Here is an 18048-nt window from a genome sequence, read left to right as displayed (position 1 = left end):
ATATATATATGATTCACCATGTATATATTCATCAGTTGATCTACTTTGTCAATTTTATTACGTCCATGCAACCTACACTCTAATAGGTAATGATAGGTCCTAATCCCACCCGAGTATGTTTAGATTGGGTTCATTTTCCCATGCTATGCTCTGGATCCTACGCAAAATTTCGGCAGCACCTCCCCGATGTTCTCCTGATACACGTCTCTGCAATAAACAGAGAGGATGTGTACCCGGAGAACAACAGGGGAGGCATTGACGAAATTTATGCGTCGGATCCGGAGCAAAGCATATGGGAAAACGAACCCAATGTAAACATACTCGGGCTGTCCATGGATAGCGTTGGACAATTCGAAATAATCAAGGTTATAAATATGCAAATGCATGCATATTTATAACTATGACGCTTTCGAACGGGAGACACATATTGGTTACGCATATTGATGATTCAAGACACATATATAGCTAGCTATCAAGTTTCATCGGAATAGATCAAATAATTAATGGGGGAGGAGGACATGTCATTTGTGCTCACCCACGAACGAAGGGGCAGAGCTCGTCAAACGCACGGCGAGGTCGTCGAACACCAAACCTCGCAGCGATGAAACAACTGCACATTTAAAACTACCCGATCAACACAATTATATATGATGTTTTTCATAACAAAATCGAAAAATATATGACCTAACTAATAATTCACAAATATATGACCCCGTCGGCTTCTCGAAGGCCAAAGAACACCTTTTCGGGAGGTGTCGGGGGTCGGGGTGTCGTGTCGGTGTCGGGGTGCCGTGTCGGGGTCGGGGTCTTGGGGTTGGGGTGTCGGGTCGGGGTGCCGGGTCGGGGTCGGGGTGCCGTGTCGGTGTCGGGGTCGGGGTGTCGGGTCAGGCTCGGGGTCGGGGTGTCGGGGTCGGGGTCTCGGAGTCGGGGTGCCGGGTCGGGGTCGGGGCGCCGTGTCGGTGTCGGGGTCGGGGTGTCGGGTCAGGCTCGGGGTCGGGGTCTCGGGGTCGGGGTCGGGGTCTCGGGGTCGGGGTGCCGGGTCGGGGTCGGGGTGCCGTGTCGATGTCGGGGTCGGGGTGTCGGGTCAGGCTCGGGGTCGGGGTCTCGGGGTCGGGGTGTCGGGTCGGGGTGCTGGGTCGGGGTCGGGGTGCCGTGTCGGTGTCGGGGTAAGGGTGGGTGTGGTGTCAGGGTGTCGGTGTCGGGGTGTCGTGTCGGGGTCGGGGTGTCGTGTCGTGTCGGGGTGTCGTGTCGTGTCGTGTCGTGTCGGGGTGTCGTGCCGGGGTGTCGTGTCGGGGTCGGGGTGTCGTGTCGGGGTGTCGCGTCTGGGTGGGGGTGTTGGTCGTCGAGGTCGGGGTGTCGGTGGTCGGGGTCGGGGTGTCGGTGGTCTTCTTCTCCTCCTCTCCTCTAGCTTTCTCCTCCTCCTCCTCCTCCTTCTCTCCTCTTTCTTCTTCTTCTTCTTCTTCTTCTTCTTCTTCTTTCTTCTCCTCCTCCTCCTCCTCTTCTTCTTCTTCTTCTTCTTCTTCTCCTTTTTCCTCTTCTTAAACCTAGCACTAAGTAACCTAAAACAAAACTATAAACTAAAAGTAATCTAAACTAAAAAACAGAAAAATATGTAAAACTAAAAAACTAAACTAAACTAAATCTAAAACTAAACTAAAAGTAATCTAAACTAAAAAAACAGAAAAAACAGAAGAAAAAAAGGAGAAGAGGGGTGGGGCTCACCTGCGGCAGGGGTGGGGCGCTCGCCGACGGAGGGGCGGCGGGGTGGCGCTCGCCGACGGAGGGGCGGCGGGGTGGCGCTGGCCGGGCGGAGGGGTGGGGGGAGACGGGGCGGAGGGGTGGGGGGCGACGGGGCGGAGGGGGCGACGGGGCGGCGCCGGGCGGCGGGTGGCGGGGCGACGGGGCGGCGGCGGTGGGGTGGGATGTGGTGGCGGGGCGCGTCGGGGAGGAGATAGAGGGAGAGAACAGAGAGTAACGGGCGGGGGGGTACGGGCCGTTAGGTACTCTCCTCTTTGCCGTCCGCCAAGTTTTGCGGAGAAAGAGGTGGGGCGTTAAGTTTTTTTCAAACGGGCGGGGGGTGGGGGCCACCTCTCTCTTTGCCGTCTGCCAGCGGATGGCAAAGAGCTCGCAGATGGCAAAGACATGTTTTGTCGTCTGCCATTTCTTTGCCGTCTGCTTTTAGGTAGCTGATGGCAAAGAGCTTCTTTGCCGTCAGCTAGCAGACGGCAAAGAGCTGGCAGATGGCAAATTAGCTGATTCCAGTAGTGAGGCCCGGCCCGGCCCGAGGTTTGGCCAGGTATAATTAGGAGTATCGAAAAATTGATATTTCATAACAAGATTCAGCAAAGCAGTATTAATATCACAAGACTCCGCACTATTGGCGGGAGGAGCAATCGGAGTGCCGATAAAACCATTGTTGTTGGTATTTGAGAAATCACATAACTTTGTGTTCTCTTGAGTCATGATGACCACACAAGAAGATTGCACTCAAAAACAGATCCGGCAAAAACACGGCGAACGAAAAAGAGGGGCGAATAAAACGGCAAATTTTTGTGAAGTGGGGGAGAGGAAAATGAGAGGCAAATAACAAATAATGTAAATTGCAAGGAGATGAGATTTGTGATTAGGAACCTGGTATATGTTGAAGATCCTCCCCGGCAACGGCGCCACAAATTCCTTTTGATGTCCCTTGAAGCTACGTCGGTTTTTCCCCGAAGAGGAAGGGATGATGCAGCACAGCGGCGGTAGGTATTTCCCTCAGATATGAAACCAAGGTTATCGAACCAGTAGGAGAACCAAGCAACACAACGTAAACAGCCCCTGCACACAGATAACAAATCCTCGCAACCCGACGTGTTAAAGGGGTTGTCAATCCCTTCCGGGGTACGTCGCCTCAAGTAGGCAAACGAACATGAGATAAATTTGTAGTAGATTGATAGATCGAACGCCAAATAAAATAAATAAGGAAAAATTGCAGCAAGGTATTTTTGTATTTTTGGTTTAATAGATCTGAAAATAAATGCAGGGAAAAAGTAGATCGCAAAGGCAAATATATGAGAAAGAGACCCGGGGGACGTAGGTTTCACTAGTGGCTTCTCTCGAGAAAAATAGCAAAAGGTGGGTGAACAAATTACTGTTGGGCAATTGACAAAACTTCAAATACTCATGACGATATCCATGCAATGATCATTATATAGGCATCACGTCCAAGATTAGTAGACCGACTCGTACCTGCATCTACTACTATTACTCCACACATCGACCGCTATCCAGCATGCATCTAGTGTATTAAGTTCATGGAAAAACGGAGTAATGCAATAAGAACGATGACATGATGTAGACAAGATCTATCTATGTAGAAATAGACCCCATCGTTTTATCCTTAGTAGCAACGATACATACGTGTCGGTTCCCTTTCTGTCACTGGGATCAAGTACCGTAAGATCGAACCCACTACAAAGCACATCTTCCCATTGCAAGATAAATAGATCAAGTTGGGCAAGCAAAACCCAAATATCAGAGAAGAAATACAAGGCTATAAGAGATCATGCATAAAGGAGATCAAAGAAACTCAAATACTTTCATGGATATAAAAAGATAGATCTGATCATAAACTCAAAGTTCATCGATCCCAAGAAACACATCGCAGAAGAGTTACATCATATGGATCTCCAAGAGACCATTGTATTGAGAATTCAGAGAGAGAGAGAGAGATGCAGCCATCTAGCTACTAACTACGGTTTCCCCCGAAGGTCTACAAAGAACCTCTCACGCATCATCGGTGTCACGCCCAAGATGCGACCCTATCCTAAAGGAACACGAAGGTCCCACCAAGGATAGAAGCGCATCTTGAAGACGCTTTTGCAAGGTGGATATCATTACGTCAACATTACATAATATTTGGGGATACATACAAAGCATACAAATGCCGCAAGAATACATCAAAACATCATACATAAGCGCAACATCCGACTACGAATGAAACATAAACAGAAACTCAAACGACATCCACCCTGCTAGCCCAGGCTGCCGACCTGGAACCTATCCCTTGATCGAAGAAGAAGCAGAAGAAGAACTCCAAACAATAAACATCGCTCTCGCGTCATGATCATCGCACAACCTGTACCTGCAACTGGTGATGTAGTAATCTGTGAGCCACGAGGACTCAGCAATCCCATTACCATGGGTATCAAGACTAGCAAAGCTTAAAGGAAAGGAAGGGGTAAAGTGGTGAGGTTGCAGCAGCGGGTAAGCATATATGGTGGCTAACTTACGCAAATAAGAGCGAGAAGAGAAGCAAAGGAACGGTCGTGAAACTAGCAATGACCAAGAAGTGATCCTGAACTCCTACTTACGTCAAACATAACCCAGAAACCGTGTTCACTTCCCGGACTCCGCCGAGAAGAGACCATCACGGCTACACACGCGGTTGATGCGTTTTAATTAAGGTCAAGTGTCAAGTTATCTACTACCGGATATTAACAAATTCCCATCTGCCACATAACCGCGGGCACGGCTTCCGAAAGATAATACCCTGCAGGGGTGTCCCAACTTAGCCCATGATAAGCTCTCACGGTCAACGAAGGATATTCCTTCTCCCGGGAAGACCCGATCAGTCTCGGAATCCCGGTTACAAGACATTTCGACAATGGTAAAACAAAACCAGCGAAGTCGCCCGATGCGCCGACATCCCGATAGGAGCTGCACATATCTCGTTCTCAGGGCAACACCGGATAAGTCAAGCTACGAGTAAAACCAGACCTCGAGTTTCCCCGAGGTGGCCCCGCAGGCTGCTCGGTTCGGACCAACACTTAGAGAAGCACTGGCCCGGGGGAGTTAAAATAAGATGACCCTCGAGAGCGCGACTCCCAAGGGAAAAGAAATAGGCTGAGCAAATGGTAAAACCAAGGTTGGGCCTTGCTGGAAGAGTTTTATTCAAGGCGAACTGTCAAGGGGGTCCCATAAATCACCCAACCGTGTAAGGAACGCAAAATCCGGGAACATAACACCGGTATGACGGAAACTAGGGCGGCAAGAGTGGAACAAAACACCAGGCATAAGGCCGAGCCTTCCACCCTTTACCAAATATATAGATGCATTACAAATATAAGAGATATTGTGATATCCCAACATAAACATAATCCAACATGGAGCAATCTTCATCTTCACCTGCAGCTAGCAACGCTATAAGAGGGGCTGAGCAAAGCGGTAACATAGCCAAACAACAGTTTGCTAGGAAAGGAGACAAAGGTTAGAGGTTCATGGCAATTTGGGAGGCTTGAGGAGCAAATGAATAGGTAGCGCAGCAAGGCGATAGAACGAAGCAACTAGCATAGCAATGATAGTAATTAGATCCAAGGTGACGGTCATCTTGCCTGAAATCCCGCTAGGAAGAAGAACGAATCCATGAAGAAGATGGAGCCACGAAGACGAACGAATCCTCACGATCGCAACGACACGGGAACTAACGAGAAAAAGCACACAACAAGGTAAACACTCCACACATGAACAAGGCATGATGCTAAATCAAAAATGATGCATGACGAAGCTATATGAAGCTACTCATGACAAGAGATGATGCATACAAGAACAACACATCAAAGCAAGTTTAAATGAGGCCGGAAACAACATATAACAATTCCGGTAAGTCCTCATATGCAAATTTCGAAATTGGTCCAGAACTGAACAAGCATTAAGTTGAAGTTGTTAAACAGCAAGTTAAAGAGGACCATGATGATCTACACGAAATTCTAGTCAAGTTACATATAAAGTTCATTAGATTCGGAGCTACGGTCGAGAAGATATGAGCAAGACAAGATAAACATGGCATTGATGCAAAATGCACACAACCATCAAGCAAACACCACGAAACAAGGATGCAACATGATAATATGAGACTACATGCAAAACTAAGCAAGTTTCATATAGAGCATGCTCGAAACGGAGCAACGGTGCAACACATACACTCCAAACAAGACATAGCAACAATCTGACCAAAACAGCAACTAGGCATATGGCAAACATCAAAACAGTAAGCTACAGCAACTCAACATGAAAACAAAAGGCATGTACATGATGTACAGGTAAAGCACAACAAAACATGAACACTGAGCTATCTCCAGAAATCAATAGAACATGCTCAAAAGGACATGGCAAGATTGCAAATAATAACAGGTTCACAGACTTAGCAGAAATACTGGACATGGCAGAAATAACATCAGGTAGCAATGTTCAGAGCACGAAATCAGCATGCTACAGGAACTTAACATAGCAAAGAAAGGCATGTCATAAATCTAATCAAAGAATATAACAAAAGTCCCTTACTGACCATAAGCCAAAAAGGACCATAAGATATGATGGCAAGCATGAAAATATAGCAAGTTTCGTTAACAGGTTTCAGACTTAGCAGAAAACAGAGCATGGCAGAAATATTAATATGTAGGTCTCTTTGTGAGCTTGATGCACTCACTACAGAGAAATGCATGACAAACCAAGCATACCTACAGCAAGATGGCATGTTTAAGAAGCTATCCATGGCAAGAACAATAGCATAGCATGTATGGATCAACTACAATAAGCTTGGCAAAATAGCATATCATGTGAAGAATCTGCCAGAAATATTTTATAGCAAAAGTAGAGCAAGATTGAGTCATTCTATGGCACCCCATAATTGCAAACAAGGGCAGGAATGGATCAATTACAGCAATAACTACACAACACCCTTACTGAACATCTCCAAAATATGCATGGATCTCTCTGTAGCATCAAGTTTACATGGCAACAAAATTACAGCAGACAAGGACTTTGAGAAATCACACTCTGAAATCAGAAACATTACGGGACCTACTTTGCATGCTTGTGCTAGTCACCACAGAGATCACAAAAATACATGGACTACACCATTGGAAAGATGGCATGACATACTTCAAAACACATGTAGAACTCATGCTCAAACGATGCACAGATTAAATGATACAAAAATGACAATTGTCCAAGTTCTGATAAGAAACAGAGGATAACAGCAACTAGCCCTCTTCCAACAGAGATTTGGGCATCAAGATGACCTCTAATGAACATGATGCAATTGAACAAAATGTAGAGAATCACGAGACGAACAATTTGACATATTACACGCGCGAATCGGAGCTACATGCAAAAAGTTATGGCATCTCGAACAGGAGCACATGCTGATGAAATACAATGACTCGGTGAAAACGAGGGAGAGGAAAAGTCAACGGGGGCTACCGTGGATCTGGATCGAGGATGGGCTGCTCGAGCTCGGGGGCAGAGGCGGCAGTGCTCCGGCGGGGAGCTCGCCGGACGGCGCGGGGCGGCGCCATGGCCGAGGGAGGAGGGGGAGGACGGGGCCGGCGAGGCTCCGGCGACGCACGGGGCGGCGGCCAGGCGGCGGGGCAAGGCGCGGCGGGCGGGCGGCCGGCGCCGGCGAAGGCGGCGGTGCGGCGGGAGCCCGGCGGCCGGAGGAAGCGAGGCGGCGGGCGCCGTTGCCGGGCGGCGAGGCCACGTCGGCGGCGGCGGCGACTCGGGCCCGCGCGGGCCCCGGATGGGCTCCGCGGGCCGCGGCGGCGGTGGGACGGCGGCGGACAGGTGTCGCGCCCGGATTCGTCGCGGGGGCGGTGCGGACATGTCCGGTGGGAGGAGAAAGCGTCCGGCGGCGCGAGGGGAAGGGGGCTAGGGTTCATCTGCGCGAAAATATATAGGTAGAGGGAGCTAGGAGAGTCCAAACGAGGAGCGGTTTTCGCCCACGCGATCGTGATCGAACGACCGAGAGCATGGCGGAGACTTAGAGGGGTTTTGGGGCTGTTTGAAGGGGGTTTTGCTGCAATGCCAAAACGGACTTCGCGGTTACCCGGTTAACCGTTGGAGTACCAAACGACCTCCAAATGGAACGAAACTTGACCGGTGGTCTCCGGGTGGTATACTAGGGCCACTTGACAAGCCTCGGTCCACTCCGAGAAAGTTTGACACACGCACACGAAAGAAAACAAGAGGGGTGCACCGGGGGAGATAGGAGCGCCGGATTGCAAAACGGACAACGGGGAAAATGCTCGGATGCAAGAGACGAACACGTATGCAAATGCAATGCACATGATGGCATGATATGAAATGCAGATGATGACATGGCAAAATGCAACACGCAAGCAGATGACATGACAACGACAGCGAATAACTGGCAGACACCTGGCGGATCGGATCCGGGGCGTTACAACACTCCTCCACTAACAAGAGATCTCGTCCCGAGATCTTAGGACCGAGACGGAAGGGAAAAAGGAAGAGGTGAAATAAGAACAAAATAATGGGGATGAACAAAATCAAGAACACTCGAGAAGAAAAGAGGAATGTTGAATGATACAAGAAGCAAAAGCTCAAGGAATAAGCCTGAATTCGAAATCACTCCGGTTGGGAGAAAATAGAAAAAGAAATAAGAACGCAAGAGGAAATGAAAGAATCGAGAACACTCGAGAAGAAAAGAAACGATGAGAATGACGAGAATCGAATGCTCACGGAATCAGATAGACTGTGAAACCACTCCGGTTAGACAAGATAAGAAACGAAATAAGACTGAAAAGATTTAGACAGCACGAGCTCGAGAAATGGGCTGATACTTGACTTGAGGAACAACACAAATCTCCGGATGACTTGAAAGAGTTGAATGAAAAGAACGAAGAAGAAAATGACACTTGTGCCATGGATGAAATAGAACGCAACCTTAGGAGGAAATATTGAACGGAGTTGTTGAGGAAATCAACAACGAAAGAAAAAGCTTGTTGTGGACTTATAGGTAACAGCTCAAGATCATGAGGTGATAACCGGCCACAATCGGAAATGATAGGATAACTGAGACGAACGAAGAAACGCAAACTCCGCTACAAAAGAATACGGAGAATTAATTGCACTTCGAAAAGCAAGAAGGAAAAATACTTGAACTCCAGCAACAAAATCTTGATGAACACTCGAAGAATGAATTAAATCATGACGAACCACCGTAAGAACTCCGGTAACAAAAGAATGACGAGATAAAATAGACGGAAGAATAGCATAAGCTCTGAGTCTTGCGATGATTTAGATGGAGGTTCCGACGAAATTGGCGAGAAGCTTAGAACTCCGGAAAAGAAAAGATGAAACACTTGGAACTAGAATGTGATAAGATGATCAATCTCCGAAAAGAAAAGATAAACCCACATGAAGAAAGAAAATAAGGATTACGTTATGCTTATCCCCCACCAATTAAATTGATGAGATACAAATTGATGAGATACAAAGGAACAAGCAAAAATTATAGATACGTTGGAGATCTATCAATTGTACCGTGAGAGATTGTGTGGATGCTGACGTGAATAAATTTTATAGGCGATTGTTGTCCCATGAGCTAACTGTGCAATGGGGTAAAGTGTTGGAATGTGTGAAGGGTTTACGGTTGTCTACAAATGTTGATAGTATTTGTTGGTCCATGTTGTGACTATAGATGAATTTGAAGAGCTAAGATCCCTTTCAAAATTCTTTTTTTTCTGGGCAAATGTCATGAGTGTTGTTTTTTACTAGGGATGTGATGAAACATAGGAATTGGCCAGGTAATCCAAATGCTTTTTTTTGTTATGAACTTGAAATCTCTCGACAACTTTTTTACTTGTCCACATGCTAGTGTGGTCTGGAGATCCGTTGGTTCTATCTTTAGCACTGATTTGTCCCTTAACTATATATGGCAATATTACACATGGAATTATGCATTTTTACCTAGGCAACAGAAAATATATACTATTGGATTGGTAGTTATTTGTCGGCCAATCTGGAACTGTATAGACAGAACCACCTTTGAATTCAAACTACCCAAAACTCCTTTTTGGAGGGTGTTCGCAGCTTGCGCTTTCGTGATTGTACCGCGCTAGTATGCAAAGTGATGGAGCAGACGATGTGTTGGCCAGGGGTGCAGAGATTTTGAGAACTAGCACGGCTTCACTAATGAGGATTCGCGTAGCAGCGCATGGTAGGTTTCGACATCGTCCTCAAGAAGGAGAAGCTGGTGATGTACCGTGGATTCATGTATATTTGTTCTGGTACCAGTCTTTGTTGCGATATTTTGGTCGATAGCTTGCGTGCTATTTGGAGGACTATGGATGGTGCATTGTAACTACAATATCGATAGTTTTCTCCTGCTTGTAGGTTTTTGCCCCCATGGTGCACGAGTCGATTGTGATCATGCTCAATAGGTTTCGGGCTAGTGCTTTGAACTCCACCCCCCTTCCCTTTCTTTTCCCTTACCCAAGAACTGTTCTTATTTCTGTTATGTCATTTAGTCGAAAGGTGTTATGCCTGGTTCGCTAAAAAGAATGAACAAATTATTTCTTATTGCAAAGTGCGGCATAGTTGGAACTTTTGAATCTAAGTCCAAGTAAATCAATATGTGTATTGGTGATAAGGTTCCCATCTAGTACGATCAAACCACACGCTTCGAGGACATAGTAGCACGAGAGAATGGATAACGGCGACAAATCGTGGTTGTGCAAGTAGTGGTGAGTGAGGATTCGTTCGGGTCAAGGCCATACCCTGTTCTACCACCAGATATCGCTAGCGATACTAATGTGTGATTTTGGCGGTACAAATGACTCCTCTCTCTCTCTCTCTTGTCACACAATCCAAGGTTTGTGTTGCACGTGCGACGTCTGGTGTCGTCCCTCTGTGATTGGCTCTTGTTGCGTATGGGTTGTGTGATTGCGTCACATAGTAATTTTTTTCTCGTTCCAAAATAATTCAAATTTATGCATTCTCGATGTCATGGCCAATCGTAGATATCATATTGTTGCGGATACCAAGCGTAATTGATATCTTTATATATCAATATTTATCTTTATTGGAAAAAAAGTAGGCGGACGCATCAATGACACATAAATCAACCACTATAATGTATTTGTGCTGGTTTACCTGTTTATTCCAAGCGCTCTGACTGGAAATAATAACAGCTACAATACCAAATCACATTGCCGGAAGAGATGAGACAGGAAAAGACGAAATGGAGAAATGTATAAAGATGTGTCTGACCGTGAACGTCAAATACTAATCAAACGCAAGGTCAGCTGCATAAATGCTTTCTTGCACAATTCTAACAGCGTTTTCGAATTATAAAACCTAGCCGTGAATTGGTGCAAGCTCGAGAATAAGATTAAATTAGTTGTTAGAGTCGGTGTCCCTTCAAAGCCAGTAAGAGCAACTCCACTGCGCGACCCCATCTTGTTCGGATGCGTCCGTTTGAGGTAAACGGACGAATAGCGCGGCCTCAAACGGACAAATGTCCGGATTCTGTCTATTTTCGAGCCATCCCGGCCCAAACTTGCGCTCGGTTTGGGGTGAAATGGACGCGCGCGGACGGCCTCGACGCACGCCCTTGTCCCCCCGTGGCCCGCCTGTCGGGGACACTAGCAGTCCCTCCGCTCCCAACGCTTCACCCTCTCTCCCCGCCCCGCCACGCCGCCGGCGCCGCCGCTATTCTTCGGCCGCCTCCTCACCGCGCAGCCCCCGACCGTCCATACCAAACCACGTCCCGACATGACCGCCACCACGCCCGCGCTTTCGCCGTAGTTTTGGCCGTCGATCGGAGGAGGTTTGGCCGTCGCCGTCTTTGCCGGTGGCAGAGGGGACACGGCCGCCGGCGACGTACCACGGCGGCCGCGACAGCTTCCAGTATCCGGCCGGCGACCACCCCTGCTGCGTTGAGGTGATCATCGCGGCCTCTTCGCCACCACGACCGCAAGGTGTTCGACATTTTGCCCACAAAGGTATGGACAGTGGAGACGAGTTTTTCTTCCATCACTTCCTTTGTTCATCGGACGATTCGTCGTCGAATGATGAAGATCTTGTGATGGCTGCACTGGTCGTTCACGACCACATTCAACGACTGTTTCCTCGGTACAGGGGGTCAGTCCCTGGTCGTGCTCCCAACCTGAACCGCAACAGGGAGAGAGGCCACGCCCTGCTCTATGCCGATTACTTTGCGAACACCCCGCTTTTCAAGCCGGATAAATTTCATCGCCGTTTTCGAATGGCAAGGCATGTGTTCAATCGTATCCGAGAGGGAGTGGTTGCTCATGACCCATACTTCAAGTGCAAGACGGATGCCCTTGGCAAGCTTGGATTCTCCTCTTACCAGAAATGCACCGCGGCCATCCGCATGCTTGCATATGGAATTCCATGCGATCTGGTGGATGAGTATGTGCGTATGAGTGAGACAACATGTTTGATGTCAATGTACAAGTTCTGCCAGGCTGTGATCGAGGTGTTTGGCCCAGAGTACTTGAGGCAGCCAACTGCCGCTGATACAGAGAGATTGTTGGCGACCAACGCAGCTAGAGGCTTTCCAGGCATGCTTGGGAGCATAGATTATATGCACTGGGAGTGGAAGAACTGTTCATTTGCTTGGCAAAGCCAGTACAAGGGGCATGTCAACGCGTGCACTCTCATATTAGAAGCGGTGGCTTCGCAGGATATTTGGATATGGCATTCTTTCTTCGGCATGACAGGTTCTCACAATGATATCAACGTGCTGCAGCGTTCTCCAGTCTTCGCAAGGCTTGCAGAAGGCCACTCCCCACCTGTCAACTTTGAGATCAACGGCCACCAGTACAACAAGGGATACTATCTAGCTGATGGTATATATCCTCAGTGGTCAACTTTTGTGAAGACAATCTCGAAAACCCAAGGTGAGAAGAGAAAGAGATTTGCCCAAATGCAAGAGAGTGTTAGAAAGGATGTGGAACATGCTTTTGGTGTGCTTCAATCCCGGTGGGGTATCGTTCGAAACCCTGCACTGTCATGGGATGAAAGGAAGCTTTGGGAGATGATGACTGCTTGTGTGATCATGCACAACATGATCGTCGAGGACGAGCGTGATGAGAGTATCTTCGACTAAGGATTTGATTATTAAGGTGAAAATATTGAGTCTCTGCACCAAGACCCGGCCACATTTGAACAGTTTGTTCAATTCCACCGTAAGATGCGTGATTGGCACACTCATTTGAATCTTCAAAATGACTTGGTTGAGCACGTGTGGGATCACATTTGCAACCAATAGATGTATTGATTCATTTTATGTTCAGTCAAGACAATTTCAATTTGGTTGTAAAACTATTTTATTAAAGACAATTTCAATTGGGTCGTAAAACTATTTTAATTTTCAGACAAATATTTGAACGTGCAAACTAATTTTGATGAAAATATGGGCATTTTTGTCCTGACGAACAGGATGGGGCAAACGGATACGGCTGCGCGCTGGCCGCACGGCCAACGCATCCCAGGACACGCCCGGACACGACCGCATTACCCTACCCAAACGGACAGAATCCGGACAAAACGGACGTCCGTTTAGGGTCGCGCGATGGAGTTGGCCTAAAGCCCAGGGTTGACTTGCCACTCCGAGGCGAGGGCATCAGTTTGGTGGGGGCAGAGGCCGGAGCCGGAGCCGGTGCACCACCCCGCACGTCGTGGGCGACGCCTTGCCATAGTGACTGGCGACGCCTTGCCAATGAGCAGTGAGTAGTCTGCCCGGCGCGACGCGCGGTGGCGTGCGTGCGTGCGTGCGGCGCACGTCGTCGTCGTCGTCGTACGTGCGTGGAAGTGGAACTGGACGAGAGGTCGGCCCCGGATTCGCGCCGCCAGCCGTGCGAGTCCTGTCGGCCGCTGTACGTACGAACTGGCGACAAATCAAACCGTATCTCCCTCCAGCTAGGGCTTAGCTCGTGCAGCACTGATTTGTTTTCCGGTAACCAATCGCCCCTGCGGCTCGCCAGCGGCCGGGTTCATGCTTGGTTCGTGCGCGCGTGGTTAGTTAATCGTAACGGGCAGCACCACCTGACCATCACCGTTCATGCGTCTCTCGTAGGCTTAATTACTCCATGTTTCCATGTGGTTTGGTACGGCTGTATGATGGTGATGCATGGCAATGCCGTGGCGGCGTGATGGCCCCGTCGTGGTGGCCCATGGACCTGTACTTGCGACTGCAAATACTACTGCCCCACGACGCTGGTTGCGCGGGAACGGTCGAATTAATCGCCATTAATGCGGGTCGCCGTTTTCCTCCGCGATCACATGATGATACCCGGTGGACATTCATCTCAACTCACGCTCGGTGATCTTTCCATCTCTCTCTCGCGCGCGTGCCATTAATGGCCATCACGGCGCATGTATGCGCGACGCCTTGGATCCATTAACCACTCCTACGTAGTACTCCCACTTGCACCGTACGTACATACGCGCATTCGTGCCACAGGGTGGCCTGTACGTGCGCGCATGTCGATCTGCATCGTCCGATCTGCGCTCAGGATCAGCTCAAGATTGGTGCCGTGAGGCTGTGACATGGCTGCTTAGGCCAGCAGGGTCGTCGAGAATATGCACGACATATCCGATTCCAAACACTCATATACTAGTATTGTTTTTGTCTGCGTGGTAGGCCGAGAATGTATGTATTTTATGTGGAGCCGGTCAGTCCAGAGCTCCAAAATTGGACGGACCCACGCCCGCCCCGCTTTGTCCGTGTCACCGTCCCTTGCCTGGCAACAAGATCGACGAAACAAAACCTTTGCTCCAAGGAAAACAAGACACTACCAACGTAGTGGGCATTACCCTAAGTAGGAGCACGCCACTGGGTGCAGGCAAAACATACAACGTCTGATGAATTTTCACGTCCGATTAGTTACCAGTAGTAGAAATGGCCAAATGGGCAGTGGTAAAGTAAGGAAAAAAGCGATCGGAGGCACCAAAGGATACGGATCCATGTTTCGTGCCGTGCGGCTTTGGGCGGCAAGGACGGGACAGCAACGCGAGACCCCCAGTTTCCGCCGGCTGCGGCTGAGCGCACGAAATGACAAACGAGCCCCTCGCTCCTGCTGCCCTCTTTTGTGTTGGAGACAGGGGCAGTCGGGTCATTTAAGTTTGGGCGGGACGATGCGGGTTTGGTGATACAAGTGGCAACAGCGAGATGACAGCGTCCGTAACGACGACACAAAAGCGCGCGGCAGCCGAACCGGGCCCGCCCACCAGCCCCTGTGTCGTACAGAGAAACTCCACCCTTCTGTTTCGTTTTTTTTCGCCGCTCGTTAACCTGTTTCTCCAAATAAAAGAATTTCTTTCGAGTTGTCAAAGAAGTGATACTTTTGTGCATTGTGGAGTATTAAAGTGAAACGATGGCTCTATGTTGAGCAGCCTCGGTATATCATCCTCTTGACGTCTTCGGACCACAAGGAAAAATTCGCCACTAGCTGTAGTTCTCCAGGAACAAGAATGTGACCGACGGTCAAATTTTAGTTACAGGATCGGGACGCATCATGCGATATTTCTACTCCATTCGCATAACAAACTGTTAAAATGCCACAGGCAAATATAATCGTGGTCGAGGCTGTTCATATTTTTATTACTAGTTCTATATAGGAGCGTAAGCAGAACACCAAAATATTAGTAAAAACTGCCGTTTGGTTAAGCGGGACTCAAAGGGAATTGAATTTGCAAGCAAGCCTCCACGTGGCGACCCGGCTGGCTCCCATGAGCCGCTCCTGCATCCATCCATGTGGCCCCGGGCCCACCGCCTCGTCCCGTTACATAAACATCGCCCCCAATTCCAGTTCCCCGCATTCCAATTCGAACCAGCGACAACAGCCAAGCGGAAGAAGAAGAAGCCTCCAAACCGCGGGCGATCCCTCCCAAGCTCCTCCACTCCACCCCTCGCGCCCTTCGTCCCCGACCTCGCCCCCCTCGCTCGCTTATATACATGCACACGGGCCAGCATTTGGTTCCGCGGAGCACTTTGCTTTGAGAGCGGAAGTCCCCGGCGAAGAAGGAGAAGAAGCAGCGCTGCCGCGTGGGAAGTCCCTGAGGCAGGCTGCAGCAGAGATGGAGTGGCTCAACGAGTACGAGAAGCTGGTCATCAGGATGGACACCCCCAAGGTGGTCATCGACAATGCCGTCTGCCCCACCGCCACGCTCGTCCAGGTGTGTGTCCGTTCCGTCGAGGTCCTCCGTCCGCTCTCCGCCGGGTTCTTGGTTCTTGGTTGGAGTGCTCATTTTTCTGAGGTGGTTGTTGCAGGTCGACAGCGCGAGGAAGAGAGGCGTCCTGCTCGAGGCGGTCCAGGTGCTTGCGGACCTCGACCTGTCTATCAACAAGGCCTACATCTCCTCCGACGGCCGCTGGTTCATGGATGTCTTCCATGTCACCGACCGCCTCGGCCGCAAGCTCACCGACGACAGCGTCATCACCTACATCCAGCAGGTAGGGGAAGGGGAAAGTTTCTCGCCTTCTTGGCCTCGCCGGAGCGGGAAAGGGGCAGCATTTCTTATTCGATTTCTTGATTTGGCTGCAGTCTATCGGGACCTGGAACGGGCCGTCGAAGCCGGCGGCGCTCGAGGGGCTAACGGTGCTTGAGCTCACGGGCGCCGACCGCACGGGGCTCATCTCCGAGGTGTTCGCCGTGCTGGCCGACATGAGTTGCAGCGTCGTCGATGCCAGGGCGTGGTCGCACCGTGGCCGCCTCGCCTGCCTCGTTTACCTGCGGGACGAGGATGTTGTCGCCGCCAGTGTGGAGCGCATCGAGGCCCGCCTCGCCCCGCTCCTTCGCGGAGACTCGGAGGCCAGCGGCGGCGCCGTGGCTGCGGTCCCCGCTGGCTCCATCGCGCACGCCGACCGGCGCCTCCACCAGCTCATGTACGCCAGCCGCGACAAGGAGCGCGCGTTCCCAACTCCCTGGGTGTCTGTGGAGAGCTGGGCCGAGCGCGGCTACTCGGTGGTCACAGTCCAGTGCCCGGACCGCCCAAAGCTGCTGTACGACGTGGTGTGCACGCTCACCGACATGGACTACCTCGTCTTCCACGGCACCATCGACACCAACGCCGGCCAAGCGCGGCAGGAGTTCTACATCCGTCACGCCGACGGGAGCCCCATCCGCTCCGAGGCCGAGATGCAGCGAGTGAGCCAATGCCTGCAAGACGCCATAGAACGGAGATCATTTGAGGTACTTTCCACGCCAATTTTGTACTGTACTAAACTTCCTAAATCTTTCTCATTCATGGATGCTAATGTGTCTTGATTTCTGAATTTCCAGGGAGTGAGGCTGGAGCTGTGCACGCCAGACCGTCCGGGGCTGCTGTCGGACGTCACCAGGACGTTCCGGGAAAACGGACTGCTCGTGGCGCAGGCCGAGGTGTCAACCAAGGGCGACATGGCCACCAACGTGTTCTATGTCACCGGCACCACCGCCGGCCAGGCCGTCCAGCAGAACGCCATTGAAGCCGTGAGGGAGAAGGTTGGCGTGGACTGCCTTGTCGTCGAGGAGCACCGGCCGCAGCTCTACCAGAAGGCCCGCGGGCAGGACGACCGGGACGACCGCAACGGCGCCGGCATTGGGCTGTTCTACCTCGGCAACCTTGTGAAGAGGAATCTCTACAACCTGGGCCTGATCAAATCTTGCTCATGAGGCAGAAACCATACAACGATCAAGCCAGGCTCCGCTCGTCTGGGCATCCTGCTTGGTTCAACGTTCATTCCACAATCATCTCTTGTACAGTGGCCGAGGAAGATCCAGGAAAGCAAAATCAGGAAGAAGCAGGATGATGGAACCTAAGCAGTAGACCAGTTGCAGACATGTACATAAGTGTCGGAATTCGATTACGATTAGATGTTGCTATTTAGCAGTAGTACTAGTGCCGGTGTGTAGTGGGTGCCATTCATGATGATTTGTTCTCTGTACCTCGCTGTTGTTGCCTCCATCTTTAGCTAAGAAATTCTTTGGGGACGGTTGGCTTTGCATCTCTTCAACCTGTATGTCTGTCTGCCTTCTGCTGTGTCTGTCTGCCCCTGTGTGATTAGTACTAACTGCTTTTCTGCTTTGTTGATGATGTGCTGCACCTGCAATCCTGCATCTCACGGTCCCTCCCTAACCTAGGATTCAGACCAAATGTGTCTAGTGCCACTTTTCTTCAATTGTGGTGGAGTTGCTGTGCTGGTTTAATCATTTTGTGTTGCTTGCAGGAGAAACAAGGTGCTTGGTTTGGGTC

General features: G+C 50.0%; 2 protein-coding genes across 2 annotated transcripts; both read left to right on the top strand.

Moving 5' to 3' along the window:
* The first annotated feature begins 11791 nt into the window (after positions 1–11791).
* On the top strand, positions 11792–12919 carry LOC109755966 (uncharacterized). Its single transcript, XM_020314842.1, has one exon. The coding sequence runs from the start codon at positions 11792–11794 to the stop codon at positions 12917–12919; it is 1128 nt and encodes a 375-aa protein (XP_020170431.1).
* A 2721-nt stretch (positions 12920–15640) lies between these two features.
* LOC109755968 (ACT domain-containing protein ACR8) lies at positions 15641–17786 on the top strand. Its single transcript, XM_020314844.3, has 4 exons — positions 15641–15990; positions 16085–16267; positions 16359–17006; positions 17097–17786. The coding sequence occupies exons 1-4, from the start codon at positions 15892–15894 to the stop codon at positions 17466–17468; spliced, it is 1302 nt and encodes a 433-aa protein (XP_020170433.1). The 5' UTR covers positions 15641–15891; the 3' UTR covers positions 17469–17786.
* Positions 17787–18048: the final 262 nt, after the last annotated feature.

The sequence above is a fragment of the Aegilops tauschii genome, chromosome 7, assembly GCF_002575655.3.
Source record: "Aegilops tauschii subsp. strangulata cultivar AL8/78 chromosome 7, Aet v6.0, whole genome shotgun sequence".
Taxonomy (NCBI): Eukaryota; Viridiplantae; Streptophyta; class Magnoliopsida; order Poales; family Poaceae; genus Aegilops; species Aegilops tauschii.
The sequence above is the reverse complement of the archived record's forward strand: the minus strand, read 5'-3'. Positions and strand labels throughout refer to the sequence as shown.